This window comes from Corylus avellana, chromosome ca7 (genome assembly GCF_901000735.1).
Source record: "Corylus avellana chromosome ca7, CavTom2PMs-1.0".
NCBI classification, from domain to species: Eukaryota; Viridiplantae; Streptophyta; class Magnoliopsida; order Fagales; family Betulaceae; genus Corylus; species Corylus avellana.
In genome coordinates, this window is record NC_081547.1 from 8,191,523 (window position 1) to 8,215,184 (window position 23,662).

Genomic DNA, 23,662 nt, shown 5'->3' on the forward strand with positions numbered 1-23,662 from the left:
TTTTTTTTAAAGGGATTTTATTAAACGAAAAATGAAGCACAATGAGCTCTCAGTTGGGCTTTCATTTATTAAAAATAAGAGTTTAATAAGTATCAACTAATGTAGTACATTGGGTCCGGTAATTTGAAGGTCCGATTGCCCGCATTAGCCCCCAAGAGATCGCTCCACTGATCACCAATGTTCCCGATGATTGTATATCCCTTCTTCTCAAGCTTCTTCCTCTCAGCTGATTTGTACACCAGGGATGTATTCCCAGTATATGATGAGCCCCTGCAACCCAAAATGTCATTAGCTCTAATATCACACAAAACAACCCGATTCCACAAAATTTGATTTGATTTTTATAAATTAAATTAAGTTGAAATAATTAATATTTCGAGAATAAGGAATATTGTTCTTGAGTGGCTCAATTGTTGTGGGCGGTGGGTGGGATGCATTTTTCAACTAAGACGGCAGGTTTGAGCATGATGAACCTTGCTGCCTAAATAAAGGTGCCCATCACAGATAATGGCAATGGGGCTGAGTTTGGTCTTACGTACCATATTTGTGATGCACATAAAAAATGTTATATTATAGTATACTCCAACATAATTGAAGGGCACATATTAATAAAATGTAATATTAATATCGTGAATAATGTTATTTAGTAGATTGTTATACGACTATTATTTAACTATGATGATGTGACAGTGAATATTAGCTTGAGAGTCGTATAATGTAACGGTCTATCAAATGGCATTTATTATTGTCGTTAGCTTACTTGAGTATAAGCTTCTCCCAAGTATCGTATCCAACATGCTTTAGATTGGTTGTGGTGACATTTCTTTGGTCTTCTGCTCTTCCTGTTATGAAGACAACCTTAACCTTAAGAGATAACAGCTTTTTGTACAGCTTCAGGCTCTCCGGCAATGCTGGTGCTTTGCCTTTAAGGACCCATTGGTTGAATGACGTAGAATCATAAGGCTCCGCCCTGAAATTTCAATCTGATTAGTTCCGGCAATGAATATTGCGACTTTTAATTAACCATGAATAAGATTAACATTACTAAAAGTGCTTAATATTCGCCCAATGAAAAGAAAAAGAAGTGCTTAATATTAGAAGCAATTCATTTCATGCCCTTTCGGATTTTTTTTTTTCAACTACCTTAATAAAAAAAACTTTAAGAGCTTATCACAAGGTCCCGTGCTAATGAGGCACATGGTTTATTATTGTATTATCGTTAAATAAATCAAGAAATGCTAAATAATATATTTTTATCTTGTAATTGTTCAATAATATTGACGTATCACATACTCCAAACTAATTATGAAATTTTTAATTAAAATATCATGTCAATATAACTAAATAAAATTATAATATCGAGCATTAATTTAAATAATTATTACACTCATCTCAATCTGATGTTGCACCATTAATTAATTAATCACAAGCAACTTGTAACCTACTTTCTCACAAGTAGGTTAGAATAGGTGTCTTTACAAGGTTTAGACTCTAGAATAGTCGTTCCATCACATAAATTTGATAAAGTATATAGTAGAACCATCAGAATAATTACGACGACAGAGGCCATAAATTGTTTCATTAAATTGCAGCAAAGAATCGGCACAAAATCAATCTGAGAAAAGTAACACTGTTCATGCAATTATTGGTTAATTACCAAATTAAAAAGAAACAAAAATGACAACTATTTTTGTAATAGACCACGTACCCAAATCCATGTTTGGCATAATAAGGCAGATTAGAGAGCGAAGTCTCGTCGACGTCAAAGATCCACACATCCTTGCCGTCGCCGGCGATGCTGAGGCTCCGAGCATAGACTAAAGCCTCCTGAGCAACAACTTTAGAGTCTTGCCGATACTGGTGGCCTAGCATGTAGTGCCCCACGTACCCTTCACACTCTTCTGGGACCGTTGACCACCCAATAATATTGCGAGTTTCGACCCCGAGTCGCCAACTTAGGCATGAGACATCCGGCACCGGGGCACCGTGAGAACCCGATTGTGGCCGGAGAAGGTGAATTTGGTGGGTCGGATCCAGGTCCGACCCTTGGCAGGCTACCACGATTGTGGCGAGAAAGAAGAGTGGCAACATTTTCTAGCTTCCTATGTTTACTGAAGGAGATGGAAAATGACTTTGCTACGTGAAATGCCTAATATTTGCTGCTTCCATTAAATAGGCTCTACATCTTGTGCGCGCAGAAACTTCATTTGTTCTATTCATTTACAATGGTGCCCCTTTTTCAAGTGGGCCGGCAGGTCCATGCCAGTACGTTTAACCCAGTCCCTTTTGGTCCAATCAGGACGGAAATTACGGAATCATGTTTTTATTTTTTATTTTTTTGTATAAAGGTTCAGACTTAATTAAGTAAATAAATAAGTATATTAATTAACATATATAGTCTCTCTACATGTGCGAGAGACACATCCCGTGATTATTTTTTTTTTAATTTTATTTTAAAAATAGACATGTCATATAGAGAACAAAAAATTAAACATTTAATGGGCTCATAATAATATAAAAAAAGAGAAAACCTTTTATCAGGACCATTCTAATAACATCCATTTTACAACTCTCAATCAATAACCGACATATAAGCAAAAACATAAAAAGTGCATAAAAATCAGTTTGACTAAAATACACTAGATTTTAGGGTGATAAAATCTCTAAAGGGTTAACCTTCTACCTCTAGGTTTTAGTTTTGAATCCAAAAACGGGTTTGGGGGCATTAGAAACGAGTTTTGAGGCATAAGAAACGGGTTTTGAAGTAGGTCACGGCTAGATGGGTTTGAGGCATTCACCACCGGCTAGATCCGTGGGTCTGGCCTGGATCTTGCTGACTACGGCTTCTTTTTTTTTTTCTCTGATTTGGTGTGATTATTCTCACTTTTATTTTTTGCATTTTTCTTGAATTGATGATGTGTCACGTAATAATTGGAGGCTGCAAAAAGTGTGTTATCAGGATGGACCTAATAGTAAGGGCTCTCAGAATCCAAATTTGAATCCAATCCGATTTTGACTCCAATTAGAGAAATTTCGATTTAATCATTTCTTTTATTTGATTAAACTTAACCACATTATATCAGTCCTCTATTATGATTAGCTAAGCTTAATCATATCTTCTAGGTCTTCTCAAAGTATGCTTTTAAGCTCAAAATCAATAGATTTAATTGCATCTTAATTTAAAACCTAAAAACAATAAAACAACACAAAATCAAACAAATAACAATGCTAAGGAATTAATATATGCGAGTTAAGGAACTTGAATGTATAACATTCAACGCTTATCGCACCCCCAACTTATATATTACTAGTTCTTAGCAATAAAAAATAGGAAATAAAACTGAAAAACAAAAAGATAGTATTTTTATAAGAGTTTTTAGAATTTATAAGATTGCCGAAGTCCCAAAAGGTCCCCGGCCCCTGGACCGTCCAATGGAGGAACTGTGGCCAAAAAGTGAGCAAGTTTTTGACATTTGCATGTCAATGAGCCTTATTCTTCCAGGGAACCAATCAAGAGGCGACTTGATTAATTTGGTACGTATTTCTGTGAATACAGTGTAAGGCACCTCCTTTTGATTTCATATATTTAGGTAAAAAATTTATGTAAGCAGACAAGCTGTTCTTGATTTATGTGACACACACGTTTAATGGCTTACAATTTTTAACCTTTTTGCTTGGCCATATTGATCTGCCGTCTTCATCCCGCAACTCCTTTGTCTGGGGCTGGAAATAATTCTCCCCGATCGAGCACTTTCTCATCATGTGTATCGATCATCATGTTTTAGAAGAATATTGTAGGCTCGATAATCCATCACATGCTAACCCCACTATATATATTATATTCCACGTCATAGCTGAATTATTCTCCATATATAATGGGATCGAATTCAACAAAAGCAAGTAATGGCGACGTCAATTATAGATCAACTTTTCCAGCTTTCCCAAGAAAGTTATCGTTTTGAAAATGTAAAGAAATGGATGCAGAATATAAGAAATAGGTATTTAATTGGTAGCTTTTTTGCTTGTTGACTAGTAAAAGATCCTCTAAAGATCGAGATCACCTTGATGGCATAAAAGAAAAGTTATTAATTTGTTTTTATTAGGTATAGGTAAGGCCGACGAAGCATGTGGCAATTTTATATAGCAGCATGGAAAACACAAGTTTCCAAGACTCGAATAGAATAATCGATAAGATTGTTACAAAAAAAAAAAAAAAAAAAAAAGGAATAATCAATAAGGAAGAAAAGAGAATTAATTAGGATATGATCAACGTGAAAAACAATTTCATACATGGTTGAATTAATGTTGTAATTAAGTTCAACGGCATAGCATTCACATGTTGAAGGTATCTAATGCTCAATAACCAATGCCATATATGTACAACCATGTTATATTATTGTCTTTTAATTTTCTATTGTTATTTTTGTATCTTTCTAGCATTAATAATTGCAATACAATTGTAAAGCAACAGGCACACCAGAATTCCATATGCACCATACTTGTATTTATTTATCTTATCCTTTATGTTATCTTTTAGTGTACCTTTTAATATAGAGAGCCTCTATTATTAGGTCTATCATGATAACAGTTATTTTACAGCCTCTAATTACTATATGACATATCATCAACTTAAGAAAAATGCAAAAAATAAAAGTGAGAACAATCACACCAAATAAAAAAAAAAAAAACGGTAGCCGGCAAGACCCAGGCCAAACCCACGTTCCCACGCCATGGGTCTCCCCGGACCCACGAGTCTGGCCAACAGTGAACGCATCAAACCCTACCGACTGTGACTCGCCTCAAAACCCGTTTTTAATGCCTCAAAACCCATTTCTAATGTTTCAAAACTCGTTTTTAGATTCAAAACTAAAACCTAAAAGTGGAAGGTTAACCCTTTAGGAATTTTATCACCCTAAAATCTAGTGTATTTTGGTTCAACTTATTTTTGTGCACTTTTTATGTTTTTGCTTATGTACGTGTCGGTTATTGATTGGGGGCTATAAAAAGGGTGTTATCTGGATGGTCCTGATAAAATGTTTCCTCTTTAATATATAATAACAATATGCTTTTTAGCGGAATTCCCAGATGGACCAGATCCTTCTACCTTGGAGACAATTAATTTTGGGGTGTCAAATTCATAAAAATACCTAAAATTTAGAAGAAATTTTTAAAATTTTGGAGGGCCTAGTACCCCAAGGCTACGGGAGGTTCCACCTCTGCCTCTGATCGCTTAATTAACAAATCTTTTAACCTTAGATTTTTCAATGAATTTGCTAACTCTTTCCACTCCACCAAAAATTCAGTGAGTCCCTCAAGCTTCAAGGACTGTATCTTGGAAATAAATAGCTCACTGCAGCAACATTAACCTGGAATTAGGATCTTTTCAAATCCAAATAAACTGGAGAATATCGAGTTAGTTATAGTGGATCGGTATTTTTGTCATCTCAAAAAGTAAAAAAACAAAAATACACCTCCACTATAAATAACTGTATATTCTCCAGTTCAAAGTTCATTTGAACTAGAGATGATCATGTTCCCATTACATTAAAGCTTAGGGAAATTGAGTAGTATGGTGAAACTTAATTTGACTATAATAGCTAGGTTATCTAGTTCGATTCCAGTAAGTTTGGAGAAGTTGATGAAAGCATTGACCCACTTAGATTTGAGCTATAATGAACCTTCCCCTTTTCTCCAAAGGGGGCATAGACAGTGGTAAAAAAAAATTTATAAGTGATTGATGTGATATAAAGTAAATAGAAGTTTTGAATTTTTTTATAGAAAAATGATAAATATTTTTAGTGGACTATTTGTTTGAATAATAATAAAAAATAACAAAAAGTAATTGGTCAATGTGTGAAAAAAACAAATGTTGGAGAGATATTTTTTTCAAAAAAATTGAGACATGCAAAATTGATTGCTAAACACACCCTATAGCTCTTTGCTTTGTTGCCCTGCTGGCTGTCACATATGCCACGATAAAATGTTTTGTCTTGATATGTTAAATTGCCATTAAATGATATCCATCTGTCAATATCTGTCAATATACGGTCCCAAATTTGGCTATGTCCTATGTACTAATTGGGTTGAACTATATATTTGTGTTGCTCTCTTGCTTGTGATAGCTATGTATGTAATGTTTGAATCCTTTCTTCTTTTTTTTTTTTTTTTTTTTTTTTGAGAAAAATTACACTTTACTTTCTAAAGTTTCAGGTTATTTTTAATTTAATCTTCAATGTTTCAGAACTTGAAATGCACCCCATCAAAGTTTTAAAAATTTTCAATATAGCCTATCTGTTAACAATTTATGTTTTCTCTAACATAAATAATAAAAAATACTAAATTGGTCTTACAAATTTATTTTTATTTTTAAAATTGGGGTTGTCTGACCACTCCATTTGGCTAAATTGGGGGTGGCCGACTACCCCAAGTGGCTAAATGAGGGTGGTAAAACGGCTGGATTGGGGGTGGTGAGCCCATCGGGGGTAGCCGACCACCCCAAGGGGCCAAATGGGGGTGGTCGAAACCACCCCCAAATGGCCACCCCCACGACCCATGGGGGGTGGCCGACCACCCCCAATTTATTTATTTAATTATTTATTTTTTAAAATTTTGGTTTGACTTGAGGGTATTTTTGAAATTTGTTAAAATATATGGGGATTGTTTTGAAAATTTAAGACAAAAAAGAAATACACGTGACATGACTAATTTTCAGTCAAATTGGACGGAAATGGTTAACAGATGAGTCACACAGAAAATTTTTGAAACTTTAATTGGGTGCTTTACAATTTTTGAAACATTGGAGGTTAAATTGAAAATGGCCTGAAACTTTAGGGAGGTAAAGTATAATTTTTTTTTTTTTTTTCTTTTTGTTGTTGTTATATTTTAAAGTAATGATATTTTATCTTGTTAGAAGAAAACCTAATGGACATTTCATGTGGGGTTTGGGTCACTTTCGTGACGTTTCTGTCGAGTGTGTACGCATCATAGATTAAAAATGTGTAAATATCTCTTAAATTTGATTACCCTTTCCATATTCCCCCAATCCATTAAACATATTTTACGTCTATTAGTTCTACTTTATAGCGAAAATAAACCTTGGAAACTTGATTAAGAAAAAGACACAAAGAAAAAGCAAAATCAGATCAACCATAAAACTTCAACAAATTCATAATTAAAGCATAATTAAACAAGGACATCCAGAAGACTAAGAAGACTGACTCCTCACAGAAACACTCATTATTGAAGGGTACATAAATGATACAGCCCATCCAAGATTTACATATGATTAGCTCCCGACCGACCGATTCAATCAAAAGATCACAAGCGCAACGTTCAACTAATGTAGTACATTGGATCCGGCACTTTAAATGTCTGATTGCCGACATGTGTCCCCAACAAATCGCTCCATTGATCTCCCATGTTGCCAAGGATCCTGTAACCTTGAGCTTCGAGCTCCTTTCTTTTCTTTGATTTATACACTACTGCTGTGGTACCCGATTCAGAGGTTTGCCTGCCACCAAAAATCATCATGCATGAAAAGGGTTAAATCAAGACAAGAAAGATAGAGAATATGGTTGCTTTCTATTAATATAATATAGTCAAGGATTTGTTCAGTTACCATACACACAGACTAGATCGATGTAGAGTTCTTTTGAGCAATTTTTACTATAATTTAAAAAAAAAATTTAAATTTTTATTGAGATAATTTACAAGAGAGAGATCAGAGATGCTTACTTGAGTATAAGCTTCTCCCAAGTCAGGTAACCGACATTTTTCAAGTTCTTTTCTGTAATTGCTCTCAAAGTTGCAGTCTTTCCTGATATAAACACAATCTTAAACCCAAGATTTACTAATTTTTTGTAGAGAAAAAGAACCGCAGGCACTGCTGGTGCTGCGCCTTTCTTTTCCCATTCTTCGAAGGATGTATCGTTGTACTCCTTTGCCCTGAAATTAATAAAGATTGAGAACTATATATAATCAGAAAAAGATACAAATTAATCATAATTATTAATAATTGCATGCTCAGAAAAAAAAAAAAAAAATACCCAAATGCATTTTCAGGTTGAGCATAATAAGGGAGATTAGAGAGAGCAGTCTCATCAATGTCAAAAACCCAAACATTCTTGCCATCCTTGGGGAGGCTGAGGCTCTTGGCATATTGGTAAGCGGCATAAGCCACAGCATTGCAATCCTTACGGTACTGGTGGCCGAGCATGTAGTGTCCAACATAGTTTTCACAGGCTTCGGGAACCAAGTCCCATCCACGGATGTTGTTTGTTTCCACGGCCAGACGCCAACTCAGGCAGGAAACACCCGGGATGCGGTGGCCGGCGGCGCCGGAATGCGGTTTAAGGAGGTGGATTTGGTGCGAAATTCCCTGGGATGTTGCTAGGAGGGTGGCAAGGAGGAAGAATGATACAACTAGTTTCATGGTTGTGATAGCTAGCTAGGGTTATAATTGGTAAACAACTATCACTTGAATGATCGTGATGGACTTACTGGCTCTTTAAATAAGCTCTAACTCGTCAAACTGACCTTACCTCGGAGTTAATTTACTCAAACGCCATCTCATCAGAAAATATATATTTTAAATTCTTGATTGGCACCCACCTAGCTAGGTGTTATCAAAGTTACCTTTTTTTTGGCCTTTTGCAGCTGCTCAGATTACTATTTATGGCTGATTGTGAATGAATCTAGCTAGCACATGTTTCTCGTTTCACCATCAAAGTTACTCGTACGTTGTCTTTCTCATTCAATAAATTTACCATAAAATAAAAAAAAATAAAAACTTTTGTCACGTGGTAGTGTAGGACCACCACCTTACAATTAATTAGACCCATGCGGGCTAGCAAGCCGAATGAGGAAGATAGATCAGGCTTGCTTTGCCACAAATCATTTTTGTCTTTTTCTTATTTTTCTTTTGGTGGGGTGCGTAGTTTGTACCTTGTAGGCATGCATACAGTAGAACGAAGTAGCTTGTCCTCAACCCATCCATATTGCTCTCGGCGGGCCCTCGATCTTATCTGTTCTTTTAGGGTTAACGTATCATAAGATCGATTCAACCCATATCATAAGAACAGATAAGATCTCATCTGTTCTTTTAGGGTCCATATTGCTCTCGGCGGCCTTCCACTAGTAGCTCATATTAATATTAGTGGAAGGCCAAGTAGATGGGAGCAGAGAGCGGGAGTCACGGAGTAGTATAATACGGGATATTTTAAAAATTTTCAAAATACGTTCGTACAATTAGGGTTTAATGTTTTTCTTATATATATATATGTTATGATGTAACCTTGAATCATTAAGAGAAAAATACAGTCGCCTCTTTGTGGACATAAACACATTGCCAAACCACGTTAAACTTTTTCTCTTTTTAATTTTATATTGTTTATATATCAGTATTGTACAGGGTAACAACAGGAAAATTAATAAACTTAAATATAATAAAAAAGTGATAAGAATAATTGATGCTTCTCAATTCTCAACACCAAAGCAATGGAGTCACACAAATTGCTAGAGAAGTCTCATGATCTCATGGAAATTTAGAGAAATTCTCAATAATTCATTGACAATTACCTTAATAGTTCACATACACCAGCCATAGAGCTGCTTATTGGATAAGATAAACATACGGGGAATCAAAATAGACAAGATGATAAACTTAGACAACATATATAGATGAGAAATAACTAAGTAATATATCCTAAAACTCCAATTCTGCAGACATTAGTTTGCGACTGCTGTCGACTTATTATTGTAAGGCACATCTCATAATTAGCTCCCGACCTTTTCAATCGAACGACCAATGTTCAACTAATGTAGAACATTGGATCCGGCACTTTAAATATCCGATTGCCGACATGCGCCCCCAGCAAGTCGCTCCATTGATCTCCCATACCGACGATCCTTTAACCTTGAGCTTCGAGCTCCGTTCTTTTCTTTGATTTGTACACTACTGCTGTGGTACCCTTTTCAGATGTTTGCCTGCCATAAACAAATTATCATGAAACGGTTAAAACAAAAACATAAAGTGACGTGTATATATATATATATATATTGGTTGCTTTGTTACGGCATCTTTACATGAAGAAAGTAAATCAAGATAACAAAAGAGAAATCAATGAATTAACCTAGCTGCCTAGAACCTAGCTAGAGAAAAAGGAAAACTAATTAACCTAGCTACGCACCTAGAATAAGTTAACACTTACATCCACTTATCTTTGTTTCACTTGAAATCTGAAAATTAGCTTCATCTATCTCAAAAGTATAAATAATAGATATTGTATTATATTTGCTGTAAAATTTTAGAGTGCAATAATTTACATATAATTTCGAAGAATTCATTTACTAAAAACACATAATTTAAAAAAACTTGGGTGGCCGGCAACAACCACAAGCACACATGCTTATAGTTCCGCATCTGGCCCCTCCCCTTTTCCCATTGTTTTGAATATTATATATATGGCTAATATATTTATATATAGTTTATATTTTTTTATTAAAATATTTATATATTTAACGTTAAAATTATATATATATTATCAAAACTAGACTTTTATTTTTTATTTTTAAAAAAATGTCGAAACGAAGTTGAAAACACACGAGAGATGTCCGGCATGCTGACACATGCTTACTTGAGTATAAGCTTCTCCCAAGTCAGGTAACAAACATTTTTCATGTTCTTTCTGTAATTGCTCTCAAACTTTCAGGCTTTCTTGATATAAACACGAAAAATGATTCTCTATTTTAAAATCCCTCTATTTTCTCCATGTATTTTGAAGGATATTCCATTTAATGCATTATTATTATTAAAGTTTTTGGACAACACACGGATGTTGGTGTTGTTTGTTAAACAACATCACATTCCCCTACACGGATCCAACTTACATGCTGTTATTTTAATAACAACATGTATGCTGTAGTTTAATCAATGGTCCAAATTAAATCTTAAAGTTGACTTACTTTTAAAAGCTTTTAATAGGAGAGAAAAAATGAAGAGAGATTTTGAAAAATTCAATCTTGACTGTTGATTAAACTACAGCATACATGCTGTTATTTTAATAACAATACGTAAGCCGAATTCCCCCCCCCCCCCTATTTATCTCATTTTTCAAAAAAATCAACATTAAAACATTCTCACTTTTTATATCACACATTTACCTTTTACTACTATTTAAATAAAAAAATCACTCAAAAACAAAATTTTCTTACTTTTCTATACTAATTATTATACTTATTTTTTTTTTCTCACCAATCATGAATAGTGCAATATAAAGGGCTTGTTATTTATCAAACAAGACGGTTGTAATTGTTTGTAGAGATAAAGAACAGCAGGCTCTGCTGGTGCTATGCCTTTCTTTTCCCACTCATGGAAGGATGTTTCGTTGTACTCCTTTGCCCTGAAATTAATAAAGATTGAGAACTATAATCAGAAAAAGATACACATTAATCATAATTAATAATTGCATGCTCAGAAAAAAATACATAAAAATACCCAAATGCATTTTCAGGTCGAGCATAATAAGGAAGATTAGAAAATTCAGGGTTCTTTGGGGGTGGCTCATCTGGCCATGGGGTAGCTCGCCACCCCTAAACTGGCTAGAGCCACCCGCACGGCCAAAGGAGGGGGTGGTTTCGGCCACCCCCTGGGCTCTCAGGCCACCCCCCCATCCGGCCGTGGGGTGGCGAGCCAGCCCCAAACCAGCCAGATGGGGGTGGCCTAGCCGCCACCCCCCCAAATGGCCAAGGGGGTGGCTACGACTACCTCCAATTTTTTTTTTTTTTTTTTTCAAAAATATAAAATTTTAATCTTTTTAATTTTTTTAAAAATTAATTATATGACACGTGGGGATTTTTTATTAGTTCTGACGTGGTCTTTCGTTAAGTTTTGGACGAAATTTTAATAGAGGTACCATTTTTGTTTTTATGAAAATCACAGGTACTTCCTGTGATAAAAATGAAACTCTAAGGGAGGAAAAATAAAGTGTTTAAACCCTAGGGGCAAAAGAGTATTTAACCCATCTTTTTATTAAAAAGGGTTAAGTACTTAATACCCCTGGGGTTTACCAACTTTATTTTTACTCCCATGGGGTTTCATTTTTATCACAGGACCCCCCTGAGGTTTTGATAAAGGACCAAGCTAGTCAATCCGTTAGGACTGACACGTGGACCAATCATGATTGATCCACGTGTCAGTCCTAACGGTCAACTAACGGATGGACTAACTTGGTCCTTTATCAAAAACCTAGGGGGTCCTGTGATAAAAATGAAACCCCAGAAGAGTAAAAATAAAGTTGAAAAACCCTAAGGGGGTCTGAAGTATTTAACCCTATTAAAAATTGTGAAAGAATATTTTCATAATGATCGCTTGAAAAGTGGGAAAAATTTTGGGAAAAAGAAAAAACATGTAGAAAAATAATAAAAAATAAAATGGCTCCCTTGAAAAGTGTTGCTACATGTAGTTTTTAATTTTTAATTTTTTGCTAATCCAATCAAATATCCACTTTGCTTCTTTTTTTTTTTTGCTAATGGAATGTGGGGTTTTTTTTACAAATATAATTAGCCATTTTAGATAAAAGTACCATTTGACTCCGATCCATTGGGAATGCTTTACTTTGTAAAAACGTGTAGCTAATTTTTTTTTTTTAAAATGTAATTTTTTTAGTTAAACTGAAAAGCAAATTTATTGAATTGAATGTAAATGCTTTAAATGAATCTACAACGAGAGGTACTAAGAAAAAAGAATTAAAATCCTCTCAATTTCATTTGAACTGGATAATATCCAGTTAATTATAGTGGAGGGGTATTTTTGTTCTCTCAAAAAGTGAAAAGACAAAAATACATCTCCACTATAACTAACTGAAATTCATTTAAATTGGAGAGGATCATGTTCTAAGAAAAAGGCTATACTCGTAAAACATTATCTCTCCCTTCCTCTTGAATACCATAGTTTTACATACTGTAAATGCCTTAAATAAGCTTGTTTGGAACATGAGATGCTCCACACAAAAAAAAAAAAAAAAGAAAAAAAAAAAAAAGAGAAAGTCATATGCTGCAAATGAAAGTTTCATCCAACCGCTACAGAAAGAAATTGGTCTTTGGCAATGATATTTCATTATTTTGTCATTGCTAAAAGTCCAAAACTGATCGCTAATGCCTTTTAGCAACGATCAATGCTATGTCGTTGTTGATCATTAGTGACAGCAATAGAGTCAACATTAATTATGACCTATTAGCAACGACAAAAGCTTCAAAACTCGAAACCAGATATTGCCGCTAATGACAAGTCATCGAATAAATTCTTATTCCTTATAATGTTTAGGGTTGTAGCTCATAAATTCAAAACTCAAAACAAGATAACGTCGCTGATAATAAGTTGAGTTGCTAATAAATCCTTATCAATGATGACAAAATCGTCGTTGATAATATTTAGGAACATCGCTAATAGCTTTAGAACTCAAAACGATAAGTCTTCATTGCTAATTAGTTATCAGTAATAACATTAAGTTGTCACTCTGATAAATCCTTATTAGCGTCGATGATAATTAGTTATTTGCAATAAGTAGTCACTAATAATTTGTTACCAGCGACAACTGAATGTCATTATCAATAACTTAATGTTGTTGATAACTAATTATTATTAATGACTTGAAGCCTATTTGTGATTGCGTTTGGAAGGCCTAAAAGTACTTTTAACACTCAAAAAACTCGTTTGAAGAAAAAAATACTTGTTTGGTAGAAAAATTAAAAATGTTTTTAAAGGTCCAAAAAGCTTAAAAATGGCAAAAAAAAAAACACTTTTGGCAAAAGCTTAAAAATGAAGTTTTTGCCCAAAAATCCTTTTTGACTTAAAAGCTCCATTTCTCAAACACAATCTCTTGTTTGAGATTGCATTTGAGAGGTCTAAAAGTGCTTTTAACACTCAAAAAGTTCGTTTGAAAAAAAAAATACTTGTTTGATAAAAAAATTAAAAGCACTTTTAAAGGTTTAAAAAGCTTAAAAATAGCAAAAAAAAAAAAAAAACACTTTTGGCAAAAGCTCAAAATTAAACTTTTGCCTAAAAACTCTTTTTGACTTAAAAGCTCTATTTCTCAAACGCAATTCCAAATATGCTCTTAATGTCGTCACTGATAACTGATTATTGGTAACGACTTCATTTCCTTGTTAATAATGTTTAATTTTCTTAAAATAAATTTTGGATTTTACTTATATAATTGTCAATGCCAAATTTGTCACTAAACTCTTACATCATACAAGTATTTACACACATTGTTTGAATAAAATACGATTTACAATTAACTAAAAATATGAATACAAGAAGTCTATATGTTCAAGCCTAGCATAAAGTTCACATGAGACATAAATTACACCCATCTTTACACCTTAACTTCTTGTGACTTCACCACAGATAGCGGTGCTTCTTAGATACTATGCTCGAGAAGGCATTACGGGTGCATACTTCCGATCCTTCATAAATTGCTACAAATAAAGCAGAGTAATGCTAAAATGAAGACTCTTGTGTTTTCCCAAATATGACTTGATTTTTTAAAAATCACCATTAAATTTAAGATGATCATTATTAGATTTTGATATGTTGGTGATTTTAAAAGTTGCGTTATATTTGGAAGGACACAAGGAGGACTCCTTCTAGTTCTTCTAGCATTACTCAATAAAGCATATCCAGCCGAGCCATAAACTATACAGTGTTCTAGGCTTCCAGCCTCTTTTTTTTCTTTCTCTTTTTCTTTTTTGTCAAAAAATTTAGAATTATATTTTTATTTGTATTAAGGGTATTTTTGCCATTAGAGAGACATTGACAATTTTTTATAGTTTAAGAGGCGCATTGATGCAATCTATATAGTTTTTGGAGGACATTGACAATATAGTAGTAGTTTGATAGAGATATATGAATTTTTCTCAAAATTGTAATTAAACTCTAGTATTTATTTTGAAAATTAAATTCATAAATAAACCGTCACTTTAATTTACTCTCTCTTCATCCTTAAGTATCCTATTTAATCTCTTGATTATTATTGTACTCTTAAAATTATATTTCATTTAGTAAATTTAACTTTTACTAAAATGCTACATGTGGTCACAAAACACACCGACATTTTGATCATGAAAGGTCTCACTCCTAATTCCTAAATGTACCAAAATAACATTTACTTCACATTTGAGTTTACAATCATCTCTGAATTGAGAGTTAAAGCTATAAGTTGCCGTGAATTCAAGTTATTCGTTTTGACAGATGACAATAATTGCATATAATAATTCATAGGGTCCATTCAGTACATTATAATCGTACCAATATGTTATCGACTCTAGACATGTAATCATTTCATTTCTTCTAATGTGTACAATTCACGTTCATACATAATGAATTTTCCATGGAAGTTAATAATTAAAGTCTACGATGTCATAAATTTTCAATGTATATAAATTATTAGAATGTCCGCTTGTTTACTTTCCCATTCACATCATGCAAGTCCTACGTACATAACTTTCTCCAAGGTAGCAATGCCAATTTCAATTAAATTGTCAGCAAAACATGGAAAATCTTTGTTTCCAATGTGCTCTAGAGTCAATTTGAATTAAATGCTGAGAAGAATATGGAAAGTCTTGAATATAAAAACTTAATTAATAATTTTGTATTTTAAAAGGCAAGAAGAATGACTTTTAAATTAAACTAAAATATTATTTGATTAATATTTAAATATAAGAAAATGGCTACACTTAAACTTATCGCCTTAGGCCTCAAAATGCATCAAGCCGACCCTAATCATCATGATTGATATGTTAAAGTATTACCAAATGGAATGTCTAATCCCATTACTAACTATGGACAAATAGTATATAAATTACAAAGTTTATGGTTTAAATCTTTTGTGTGATAATCTCATTAACACACGTAAAACTATATTCAATATAACTTAAGGACAACGTATATATACAGAATATTATGCACATGTAAAATATAATATGCTCAATGTTCTCATATAATTCAGAAAACAAACAACTTTATTTAATAAATTAAAATGTCATACAATGGAAATTAGTTTTTAGGGCATAAATCCTAATATAATGTTAATAAGAATGGCATAAAATGACTTGCATCTCTAAAAAAACGTAAGTCAACTTACACCACTCAAAAAGCATAACTCATTTTAAAATGTCTTATTTTCTGTTCATTTTGAAAAGAGTAATGCTGTACCTATAAAATATAGGATCGATGTTTATTAAAAATAAAATAAAAAATTTGAGGATCGAGGGGCACTGCTACATCAACCCAGTTGTATAAAAGTGAAACACGAGTTGAATATTTAGAATTACTCATTTAAAAAATCATTTATGTTGGCTAATGCATGTTTTTCATTCAACTTTTACATTGAGCCTTAAATTTGAAATTAGAAATTTGAGTTGACTATGTGGAGCTGCGGTGCAAATACAATCAGGCAACAACGTTAAGCCAGACTAGAATTAACAGCAAACGTGTAATGAATCAGTAATCTTCACTAAATCACATTAGAATAACAGCAAATGTGCTTACCTGACACAGCTGGTGTCATGTTGAAAAGCGACCTGGTAACTTGACATCCATAAAAAAACAATGATAAAAGCTGCTGCTGCTCCTTTCGTTTAGTAACAAGAGAAAAGAAGGAGAACCCCATAACTTGAATTGAAGCAAAAACCAAAAGGTCTCCCTGAAGTTACAACATCTCTGTGGTAATTGTACCAAGAACAACCACCATAAAAAATGGTCATCGTCCAGTGTTGGTCCCTATTACGGGCAATATCATCAAAAAACTCCATAATATCACTTGCCCTCAAAGGCAGTGACTAAAAATATGCAATTAGTTTCTTGAGCAATCCCCATCGCAACTTCATCACCTCAAAGGGCTAACAACCCAACCAGTAATCGGGCTTTGCCTTCGATGTTTTACTCTCCTATGTGAACCACCTTGCAAACGTTCAAGCACCGCATATGTAATTGAATCTGGCGTTAACCCCTGCTGCTTAAGTTTTGCATACAGATCCACTGCTTCAGCAGTTCTCCCACACCTCTCAAGACAGTCGAGTAAGATGTTGTATGTTACAATGTTAGGACAGCATCCTTCAGCAAGCATCCCATCAAACAACCTGCAGGCCATCTCAACCTTATCCGTCTTCCCAAAGCATTCGATGAGCGTGCTATATGTGACAACATCAGGATTCAATCCTTTCTCTTGCATTTCCTTAAACCTCATGTGAGCTTCATCAACATCACCATTCTTCCCAAGGCAATTGATCAAGGAATTATAAGAGATTATGTCAGGTTTACAATTGCTATTCTCAAGTTCTTCAAATATTTTAACCGCCTCATCAACCTTTCCGGCCCTGCCAAAGCTGGAGATGAGAATATTATATGTAAATATGTCTGGTGAAGGACCATCTTGTTTCATCTTCTCATAAAGATCATGAAGATGCGAGATTTGCTTCAGCTTGCCAAGGGCCGAGAAAACAGTATTATACATGATTGTATCAGAAGCTATTCCCTTTTCATGAATCTTCCCCAGCAGGTCTATAGCCTCTGTTGTTTTACCTGCACTGCATAAACTCTCTAACATGGAAAGGTAAGCATCCCTATCCCCCTTATCATGGAAGTTCCACATGTTGCAAAACACCCGGTGAGCTTCACTTGCATGGCCCAGCTTGCTCAGAGTCCTTACAAGATATGCATATATCGACTTATTCATGAATTTCTTTGATACTTCCACCACCTCGTCTAGTCTACCAAGCTGCCCTTCTGCAGCCAGAACATTCAAAACGACCCTGTACGTGAATTCATTCGGCCGACAATCATTCTGCACCATTTTAGAGAAGAGAAGAATGGCCTTGTCAACCATGCGACCCTTAGCAAGTGCCTCCATCATAGTATTAAAAGAAATCAAATTTGGAGCGAAGCCCTTTGCTAGCATTTCCTGAAAGAGTGCCAGTGACTCATCGGCTTTACCAATCTTTCCATTCATTCTGATCATAATTGTGTATGTAAACTCATCAGGCTCACAATGCTTCCTTTTCATGTCTTCAAAAGCCCTGTAAGCCTGGCCAACCTGTAACAATTCTGCAGATCAGATAATCAGGATCCACGGAACTCAAATGTAAGGCACAAAGCAGCAGATAAAAGCTACTTGGGACATAAACAGGAAGCCCACCATTGATATAACTCCAATCTTTGTTGACGCATATTCATTTTCTTTGTATCTTATTGGAAGACATTCAATTTTTATGACAGTCACTTCTATGGCATCATGTGGGCACATTTATATTGGCGAAGCTCAATCAAAAATCCCAATGACGCATTTTTCTAGAGCAAATCATATTATCCCTTTCCTAATTGCAGCAAAACCTTAACCAAATATGCATACGGAAAATTAAAAGATAAAACAAGTGGGAATATAGTAACGCGGACCTTTTCGTCTTTGGCGAGAGCATCCAACAACATGTTGTAAGCAAAAATGTCCAATTTGTAACCTCGGCGGCGCATTTCGGTGAAGACGTGGAAGGCCTTGTCGGAATCGTGGGAGCGGAGGTACGCCTGAAGCAAACACTTGTAGGTGTAAGAGTTCATGGTGAGGTTCCACTTCTTGATCAATGAGATGCAGAGGCCGAGGTCCTGGGATTTGCCGAAGAAGCCAATGAGGATGTTGACGGTGGAGATGGTGCCACGCGTGTTGGACTGGTCCATCTGGGAGAGGAGGGAGCGGACGAGCTCGTAGCGGTCCGGGGAGGAGGACTTGGAGAGGATGAGGATGAGGCGGGTGTAGGTGAAGGAGTCGTGCTGGAAATTCGGGGAAAGCGAGGGGCAGAGGCGGAAGAAATTGAGGGCGAGGGAGGGGTCGTTTAGGGATTTCAGGATTTCGGAGGCCTCGGAGGGGGTAAGAGGGAGAGCGAGGGAGTGGAGGTAGTTGGAGAGGTCGAGGAAGGGATTCGGGTTCGGGCGTGGTGAAGTGTGGATGGACGGGATTGGTTGGCGTGGTGGTGGAGGAGGATTTGGGTCGCCTTGCAGATGACGTGGCGGCGGGGTACTGGGTAGCCGCGGATGTCGGTGGGGTAGGGAGAACGGAGAGGGGTGACCTCGGCGGTAAGTGAGCGCCCGGTGGGGGAGGTGGAGGTCACCTTCGCTGTGTATTTCGTGGCGTAATGGCGGCGCGTGGTGCAAGCGTGGAGGCGGAGTCTGAGTTGGCGCTGGTGAGCTTTCATGGTGGTGTCTGTGTGTGTGTGTTGGGGGTTTGTCAAAACAACGACGTTGATGCAATGGGCTCAGTGTTTGTAGGGAGGAAAAGCATGTGGGCTAATTTGAACGAGAAAATAATAAATTTTTACTTGAGCTTTGGGCCATAGTGAGTGGACTAAAAACCCAATTTCAGTAAAGATGGAATTTGGGTTCACTTGAATTCGGGGCCTGATTGCAATTTAACAAAAATCGCCGATCATCTTTTAAAAACACCATAAGTCATGTTATTTCGGGTATCGGTACCGTCGGTGTCAGTAGGGACATGTTTATTGATTCGTAAAAGTTGGTTAAGTCGATTAATTAACCAACTTCATACCGACAATGAATATTTTTGACTTTTTCGATTAATCGGTAATTAGTTGGTGACAAGTTTTTATGTTAACATTTATAAATTTCATTGTAACTACATAATCAGTAAATAATATGTTTATAAATGAAAAGAAAAAGTAAATTCATGGAATATTGATCAAAATGATAACTACAAATCAGCTGGACAAACACAATAAGAAAAGTTACCAGATAAAATTTAAATTTCACTTGAAAAATCAGCTAAGTCAGTTAACCGATAAATTTTGTTTTTACCACCTGTCGAAACAATATTTTTATTTCGCCTACCAATCGTTGGAAGTCAATTGTCGGTCGGTGGCAGTCGATAAACAATCGGTAAGCGATAAACAATTAAACTGTCCACCCCTATTATTTTTGGTCAACATCTTCAAGAGTTATAGTTATATTATATTGAGAGGTGGAGAGGTGCAGAGGTGCAGGCTTCACCTCATGCATTTGTTATTAGTAGGGGTGCAAAGGCGGTTACGGTTAGCGGTTAGTGGCAATAACCGCTAACCGTAACCACCTTAGCGGTTAGTAGATTTCACTAACCGCAACCGCTAACCGTCTAACGGTTAGCGGTTAGCGGTTAACCGCCGGTTAGCGGTTAGCGAAATAGATAACCGCCCGCTAACCGCTTTTTTTAAATTTGGTTTTTTTTTTGTTGCTTTCTTTAGGGCTATTTGAGCTTTTTTTTACCCTCATTTTTTTTTCTTGTATTTTTAATATCTTCTTGGGCCCAATTGCTATAAAAAGAGCCCATATTGAAAAATCAAAAATATTTTACCCAAAATTTATATTTACTTGTACTTTAAAAAAAATTTCTTAAATATTAAATCATAACCGGTTAACTTTTTTTTAAAAAAAAAAAAAAAAAAATTCAATACAACATACAAAAAAAAGTTCAGATTTCAGACAACTGTCACAACATATAAAAAAATATAAAAAAAAAAGTTCAACACAAAGCATATAAAATAAGTTCAAAAAATGGTTAAATTTCTTTTTCTAAAAAATGTTCAAAAAATACATTAATACTTCAATTGTGATTATAAGTAACACATTGTTGAATCTAATGTCAATTACTTAATTTGATATTATATAATTATATAGTCTCATTAAATTACATCATATGATTCATATGATTAATTATTTAAATTCTTATCATATTTACTTATAATCTTTTTTCTTTGAATTGAACTTAATATCTAATGGAAAATGGTAATGTTCAAACTCCTAAATCCTAAATTCCTAAAGTATCTAATAATGTTTTAATTAAATTGTAGACTTGTAGTTATAAGTAATATATTGTTTAATTCAATTGAATCAATTGTGATTATCATTGTACATGAATCATATGATTAACTTGTAGACTTATGACTTATGAGTTATGTCATATTATATATGTATTATTTATTATTATATAATCATATGATTTAATGATCAAGTCATCATGTGATATAATCATATCAATTATAGTGATAATATATAAATTACTAAAATTATAATGATAATACATTAATACTTAAAATGTGTTTATAAGTAACACATTGATCATTGTTTAATCCAATGTCAATTACTTAATTTGATATTATACGAATCACATCATCATTGTACATTAATAATATGGTTCACTTGAAGTCTTGAATAAAGTATTTGAATTGTCATTGAATCATATGATTAAGTATTGATATTATACATTTATATTATTCATATACATATGTAGACTTATATAAACTTATAAGTTTATAACATACATTGGAAATAAGTCTCTAGATATTTAATTGTTGTATTAGTATGAATTGGTATACTTATGAGTTATGTCATATTATATATGTATAATTTGTTATTATATAATCAAATGATTTAATGATCAATCTCATGTGATATAATCATATAAATTATAGTGATAATATATTAATACTCAAATTGTGATTTAATTATTTTTAAAAAAAATTGTGATTTAATGATCAAGTGATTATATGATATAATCATATAAATTATAGTGATAATATATTAATACTCAAATTGTGATTTAATTATTTTTTTAAAAAAATTGTGATTTAATTATCAAGTGATTATGTTATATGTATAAATATTTTTATAATTATAATTATAAAAATATATTATATAAAAAGACGGTTAGCGGTTAGCGGTTACGGTTAGTAGACCCAATAACCGCTAACCGCTAACCGCTAGACGGTTATAGCGGTTAGGCGGTTAGCGGTTAATACGGTTAGGCGGTTAGACGGTTAGGCGGTTGGCGGTTATAGCGGTTAGCGGTTAGCGGGCGGTTTTTAACCGCCCGCCTTTGCACCCCTAGTTATTAGACAAAATGTTAGAATGAAAGGCTACCAAAATATAAAGTGAACTATATATCGGCCGACGGTTCAGAATAATATATAGGAAGCGGTCGATTGTTATCAAAGTTTATCTAAAAACTCAATTTATCATTTGTTTTCAACTTTATCTCATTTTATTTATTTTACTCTTTGTTTATTTTTTTTGTACTTGAAAAATTTTAGGTTACGTATCTGAATGAAGATATTGTTTTTGGCTAAAAATATTTTTGAGAAAAATTTATATTAGTTATATTTTTTAATATTTTTAATTAATTTATGTTCATCAATATTTTATTATCTTGCCTCTTGTGTACTAAAATTTAAATCGGCCGCTAAACTTGATAAGTGATGGTATATTTGACGACCAAGAAGCCAATGAAGCATTCATTTCTTACTTTATTACCAATAAGAAAAAGAAAAACCATTGAAGAAATGTAGCTTGTTAAAATACAAGAATAATATGTAAATAAAGCAATGTACTCATGCTATAAATACTTTTAATCCCCATAACAAAAGCATAAATTGAAGAAAAAAAAGAAAGCCATGACTTTTCAATTTTGTAAGTTTTATACGATTATCATCTACTTCGCATTCATCATTCTCACAAATGCAAGTAAGTGGTTTCATAAATTCTTCACATAGCTATCCAACATAGTCTACTGTTGTTTGGATTGACATCCTCATTAAATGTTGAAACATTGCTTATTTTAGATGCTTAGATGAGATGAACGGCTGAGATTTATGAATTTGAGAATCTCAAATTTAAAGAAAATTATAAGGGATCTCAATCCACTGTTATTTTGCATTTTATATTATTAGGCGATTTTACTTGTTTTCCGAGAATAATTTCTATAGGAGAATGACTTTAAAACTCTCTTAAAAAGAAAGGGTATTTGTCTTTTCCTATCATTCTCCACTTCAACTTTTTTTAAAATCAACCATTGGTTTAGAAAGTGTTTCTTGTTTTAAATTTGATTTTTTTTTTTTTGTTGAAAAGTGCAAGTATTGGGGACGGTAGATTTTGCTAAGATTGTTTAGAATCTGAATTTTTGTTGGTTTTTATTTCATGTGTTTTTAAATTCTTGAATTTTGTGGATGAAGAAGAGAAAAGTAAAGATATGATATTTTCATAACACTCACTTTTATTGTTCCATTTTAACGTGCCAGATGGTACAAAAGATTTGATTTGCCGTATTTCTATAAAAGTTATTTTCTTTCCAGAATCCTAATTAGTCTAAACATTTATATACTTATATAATCCTAATTTTCAATAATGTCTTCAAATGGTAGCATACGCTCATATATGCGCAACTCTAAGTGGATCTGTGGATGAACCTTGCAAAAATTCAACGTGGTGCAACTACATATGCGTTAACGAGCAAAAGGAATGGGGAGTCTGCGTGCCGTTAAAGGAGATGTACACGTGTATGTGTTATTACACGTGTGATGAGATGTGACAATTTAAATATGCATGATGGAAATATTAAGTGTACGAGTTGTTACACAAATACAATTATCTAAGTATGTCTTCTAACATACTTTTGTTGCTTCCTATTCCTATGTAAAACATGTTTTTTCATTTTCGAAAACTTGGCAAATTGTAGGCCAATTGTTACTATGTTGGTACTTTTAGTCTATAGTGAAAAATATAAAGTAATTGGATTTCTTGAGGCTGGCTTTTCAGTATTTTCAGGATTCTTTAAAGGATAATACTTTCTAG

General features: G+C 34.0%; 3 protein-coding genes across 3 annotated transcripts; all 3 read right to left on the reverse strand.

The window, feature by feature from the left end:
- Window positions 1–92: 92 nt before the first annotated feature.
- Window positions 93–2,098, reverse strand: LOC132188724 (stem 28 kDa glycoprotein-like). Its single transcript, XM_059603254.1, has 3 exons — window positions 1,709–2,098; window positions 761–970; window positions 93–270 (listed from the first exon to the last, which is right to left on the reverse strand). The coding sequence occupies exons 1-3, from the start codon at window positions 2,089–2,091 to the stop codon at window positions 93–95; spliced, it is 771 nt and encodes a 256-aa protein (XP_059459237.1). The 5' UTR covers window positions 2,092–2,098.
- A 5,030-nt stretch (window positions 2,099–7,128) lies between these two features.
- On the reverse strand, window positions 7,129–8,489 carry LOC132187732 (stem 28 kDa glycoprotein-like). Its single transcript, XM_059602146.1, has 3 exons — window positions 8,046–8,489; window positions 7,735–7,944; window positions 7,129–7,510 (listed from the first exon to the last, which is right to left on the reverse strand). Exons 1-3 carry the CDS (start codon window positions 8,429–8,431, stop codon window positions 7,333–7,335), a joined length of 774 nt encoding a protein of 257 aa, XP_059458129.1. The 5' UTR covers window positions 8,432–8,489; the 3' UTR covers window positions 7,129–7,332.
- Window positions 8,490–16,494: 8,005 nt separating this feature from the next.
- LOC132188759 (pentatricopeptide repeat-containing protein At1g51965, mitochondrial) lies at window positions 16,495–19,263 on the reverse strand. The gene is given in 3 exon segments (XM_059603294.1): window positions 16,495–18,092; window positions 18,452–18,979; window positions 18,982–19,263. Coding segments are annotated over 3 exon segments (1,995 nt in total). The 5' UTR covers window positions 19,243–19,263; the 3' UTR covers window positions 16,495–16,886.
- Between the last annotated feature and the right edge of the window lie 4,399 nt (window positions 19,264–23,662).